This window comes from Aptenodytes forsteri, unplaced genomic scaffold (genome assembly GCF_000699145.1).
Source record: "Aptenodytes forsteri isolate BGI_AS27 unplaced genomic scaffold, ASM69914v1 Scaffold88, whole genome shotgun sequence".
Lineage (NCBI taxonomy): Eukaryota > Metazoa > Chordata > Aves > Sphenisciformes > Spheniscidae > Aptenodytes > Aptenodytes forsteri.
The window spans coordinates 1920444-1925112 of NW_008795948.1; the positions used below are offsets into that span (position 1 = coordinate 1920444).

At 39.7% G+C, this 4669-nt stretch overlaps 1 protein-coding gene across 1 annotated transcript in view; it reads right to left on the reverse strand.

The window, feature by feature from the left end:
- Positions 1–209: 209 nt before the first annotated feature.
- HGFAC (HGF activator) overlaps positions 210–4669 on the reverse strand; it is a 44881-nt gene continuing 40421 nt past the window's right edge. The window contains exons 12-14 of the mRNA XM_009285377.1: positions 4032–4172; positions 2826–2974; positions 210–380 (exon numbers count right to left, since the gene is read on the reverse strand). Coding sequence (XP_009283652.1) covers positions 210–380; positions 2826–2974; positions 4032–4172 — 461 coding nt within the window. The remainder of the gene's footprint in view (positions 381–2825; positions 2975–4031; positions 4173–4669) is intronic.

Genomic DNA, 4669 nt, shown 5'->3' on the forward strand with positions numbered 1-4669 from the left:
TCTCGTATATTGAGCAGTCCACAGCCCTAAAATTCTAGATCAAGGATGCTGACATCAGATGGAGTAGGCCTGCTTTTGGTGGTCTGGTTTGGAATTGCTAAGAATTACCATGACAGTTTTCATACTAGCTTACAATAAAATATTTAGGCCACTTTAATGAAACCAAAAGACTCCTGAACCCTGCTTCAAATGTTAGCATATTTAAGTGTTCAACTAGTTTTTCGGGGGGCTATTTTCTCATTAATCCAGTTTACATAGTTTGTCATTCGTGTATATACTCCAGGTTTGTTGACTCTGCCACAGCCATCTCCCCAGCTGATAACTCCATAGAGGTAAGAGATATCATTTTTCTCACAGGCCAGAGGTCCACCAGAATCTCCCTGTGTTAAAAGTAAAGGAAAGATTATCTAATTTGATAGAAAGCAGTCGGGAAAAGATCAGTTTGGGAAAGTCCCAAATTAAGAATGTTTACATGTGAGATTTAAACTTAAAAAAAGAATATGAAAGCTTTTGTCTACTGAAGTTTCATTGTAGAAACCTTTTTTTTTTATCATACTCACCTCTGATATGATGGTCATCTTTTTTTTTAATTCTACATTGAACAGAAGTATCAAAATATCAGATTTCGTTTAAAAGAACTGAAATTATTTTAGATGCAGACACCTACTGAAAAGCATGGATTATTTGGGTCACTTTCCAAGGGAGTTAGCAAGATTTTGAGGCTTACACTACGTTGTAATATGGGCTCTGCATGGATGATATTTGGAGAGTTTCTCAATGCAGCTTATTGCAAATGTCAGAGATCATGACAGTTTTCAAAGAAGGGTGTTGCATACACACACGCTTTTCCATGTGACTGTGGGATGCTGTAATTTTATGTGGCATATGGGTTTTTTTTGCATCCGTTGAATTTGATGCTACTGAGCATTTACCTTGTCATTAAAACCATAAACCCAAAATAAGACCAAACTAATGTTTGATGACACACTACAACAAGGATGAATTTGGAACACTTCTACTTATTTAAAAGCTTGCAAGCATTCAGGAAATGGGTTTATTACTATTATTACTCTTAGATTGACTTTCTACAGAAATGAAAATGCTAGAAATCAAGAGAAAAACATAAATTAGTAAACAGTACTGGTGAAAGGAGCCACACCTCTAGCTATTTGAGACTAAGGAGAAATATTTTTTTTCCTATTTAAAAAGAAAATCCCTTGACAGCAAAGTAGGTAGGAAAATTGTATTGCCTTTATACCAGGAAATTTCTGTGATAAATGAGGGACATCAGATGATGTCTGAGATCAATTCATTTCTCAGAACTTTGGTCTCAGTACACTGATCAAAAAAAAAGAGTTTTCAAGAAAATCTTTAAAAAATAATCAAGCAGAACACATTATCTACTTGACATTTCTTGGTCTTGAAATATTTTTATACATAACAGATGGTTTCTAATTTAATTTCCTACGCATACATAAGAAAACTCAGAGGTCAGCCACATTTGTTGTGACATTAAGAGGTCTACACTATTTCTCCTTAGACCACACTACAAGTCTGCCAACAGGAAAAAAAAATGAATTATTGATTCACTAATAATGATTTCATGTCATGAGCACTGTTCTTCAGCAATATCTGTGACCCTAAATCACTTTCTCAGACTTTGCAACTATCTCCAGACCACTTGTCTTTGTGCGGCTCCTCTCTCCTTCCTTCTGCTTTCTTCTTTCTCCCTCTCATTCTTGATCAACTCTGTTTTTCCAGGGCAGGGAGCAAGAACCAGCTATAATGCTGCGTCTTGTATCTGCACTTCCTGGGTGAGGTAAGGAAAACTGAGCAAGCAAGGTAGTTTCTAGTTCTCTGGCTAGTACGAACACTTGCAGCCAATAGCTACAATCAGTTCTCAGCCCTGGCCTGAAACCTTGAGCCACTGCTGGCTGATGCCATTTCACTCTTGACACCTTTCTTCGGACATTTTTATGATCTCTGTAGGGGTTCCAGCACACAGTATACGTGATATTCTTTGCTTTACTTAATCTCACTGCCAACTATTAACTATGTGCTGCCTGTTCCCAAATTTATGCTAATAGAGCATAACCCTCATCCTTCAAAATGAACTGAAGATAAAATCTGAAGGTTTATGTAAGGAATAATCTGATCCTTCACTTAAAAAATAGTCTCATCTATCACCACAACAATTCTGCATCCTTATTCAGAGCCAAGGTGTGACATAATTCAAAAAAAGATGCGAAGTAGTAAGAACATGAGGTCATTCCACAAAGGGCAGAAGTCATGAAACAGTTTCCAATTGACTGATATTCTACACCGTTAAATCCCATCCACTATAATAACCTCAGCTCCTTCCTCCTCCAAACCTCACCACTGCTCCCCACCTCCTACCCAAGTACCCTTGTTTCCATTAGGCAAGAGGCAGCAGCTCGGCGATTTGGCTCCGCACAGGTACATGCTGGTTGGCCTGCCGGCGCGTCCCTGCCAGCTGGCCAGCAAACCTTTGCCATCACGCTGCAAGCTCAGCCAGGAGCTAAAGCAACTCCCCCTCCAGTGCATAGCCACTGCCTTTTATGAAGGTAGGAGGAATATAACACCCCGGGGGTTTTTTTGCCCTTCTGTAGAACTTATTTGACATTGAACAGGTTAAAAAATGAAGGTGGAAGCAAACAGTGCAGTCACATAAGTTTCTTTTCTTTAGGAACGTTTCTTTTCTTTAGGAACACTGTAATGTCAAAAGTAAGCACTGTTAACACCGCAACGTTTCTGGCAATAATATACATTTATATTCTCTGCCTAGAGATGACTCACAACATTACCTGACAAGCATCAGATTTGCTATCGAAGTAGCCAGCACAGAACATATTTTCAGTGATTTCTGTTCCATAAATTTCAGGGCTTCTGCACTTCTCCTCAGGAATAATTGGAATCAGTGTTTCTTGCAGGACATTTGAATAACCGGATATATCTTGAAAAAATTCCCAGAGAGGAAAACGAGGTCATTTTTATAGAATGTGAAGAGCGTAACATGGAAACATAATGCAACATATCAACACACTTAACACATCTCAGTCATATTTGTGTTGTGGATCTCTTTAAAAGATAATAATTTTTCTAGTGATCAGATCACTTTCTGCTCCTCCAGTCAGACTCCATGCCCTTTAAAATAACAGTATGCCATGTCCAGACATTAATCCACTTTGGGTTGTCTCATTTCCTAGAGACTCAGGAACACTCCCCCAGCATTCCTGTCCTCTCCTCTTTCCAGATGTGATATTAAATCATCAGTTTATCAAAGGCTCCATTACCTCTTTTTGCCTTTAGACTACACATTTAGACCAGGACAACATTTGCTCATACTAAATCTCTCATCAAAACGAGGCAGCCAGCTCCCCCATCCTTCTCATCTATCTACATAGGTCTCTGCGATCTCCACACCGAAGCAGCAGGGCCAAGCCTCATAATCCTGAAACTCCTCATCTGAAAGGATGGGATGAATTTTTCCACCTTTCTCAAGCTGGATGTACGCACTTCTTAGCCCAAAGTCTACCTGGCCCTCTTCTGCAGATGTTTCCAAAGTTTCCTGCTGGTGACGAGAAAGATCTCCTCCATCACAGACTAGTAAATTGATTGTGTTTGGTTTGCAGTCTTTGATATCTACCTTGAGAAAGCAGGGGTAGCATTCACTCAACTAAGGTGTCAAGTCGTTGGCACCTACAACTGAGCTCCTTGCTCCCCTCCCAGTCCATGGAGATCTAGCTAGCTCACAGCTCATCTCATCCTAAAATAGATGCAAACATTTGGTCAGGGGAACCACACTCCAAATTCCAAGGACTGTAAATGAAGTTCAGGATGACTATTTCAGATGTAAATGTTGTAAACATCTAAAGGTAGGTAAAAAGAATCCCACCAGAAGTCCCTTGGAAAATATTTTACCAAACTATCAGTTGTATAACATATACTTGAGCATTATGTTTTAATTATCATCAGTTTTTTCTACAGACACCAACTCTCATTTTACTCACTCTCATGCCTGTGTCCCCATCCAGAAATCTGACATTTGAACTGATCAGGGAAAACAGTGTTACTTTCCGGCAAGCAGATGGGCTGAACAAACTGGGACTTGACAGCACAACGTTGACCATTCTTCTTCAGCTTAATCAAAGCTGCAGAACAGAAAATATAGGAGGAATAAAGTGACTGTTCCTTTTCTTTAATGGGATTGGCAGCAATGGGTCTCAGATACAACTTTAATTATCCCCTAAGCCTCTCTTAATTAAGATATTTCAATCAAAGACAGACAGACTCATCTCAACAGCACCTGATTTCACAGCAAATTGAAGGCTGAAACATTCAGCTACTCCCCTTGTGGGAATATTTATTTTATGCTACACTCACTGAGCAGATTTTGCTTCACTGCCTTTGTAGAGAAGGGGGAAGATAGAAAATACATTTGTCTCCTTCCTTTTAACTTTAAAGTTAAATAACAGTGACATATCCATACCTTTCAGCTGAAATCAGGGATCTGCTTGGCAGAGTGCCATGGGACAAAGCCCTGGAGGGAAGAGGGGCCCAAGAAAGCTGGGTAATATTCAAGGATCACCTCCTCCAAGCTCAGGAGCGATGCATCCCAACAAAGAGGAAGCCAGGCAAAAACGCCAGG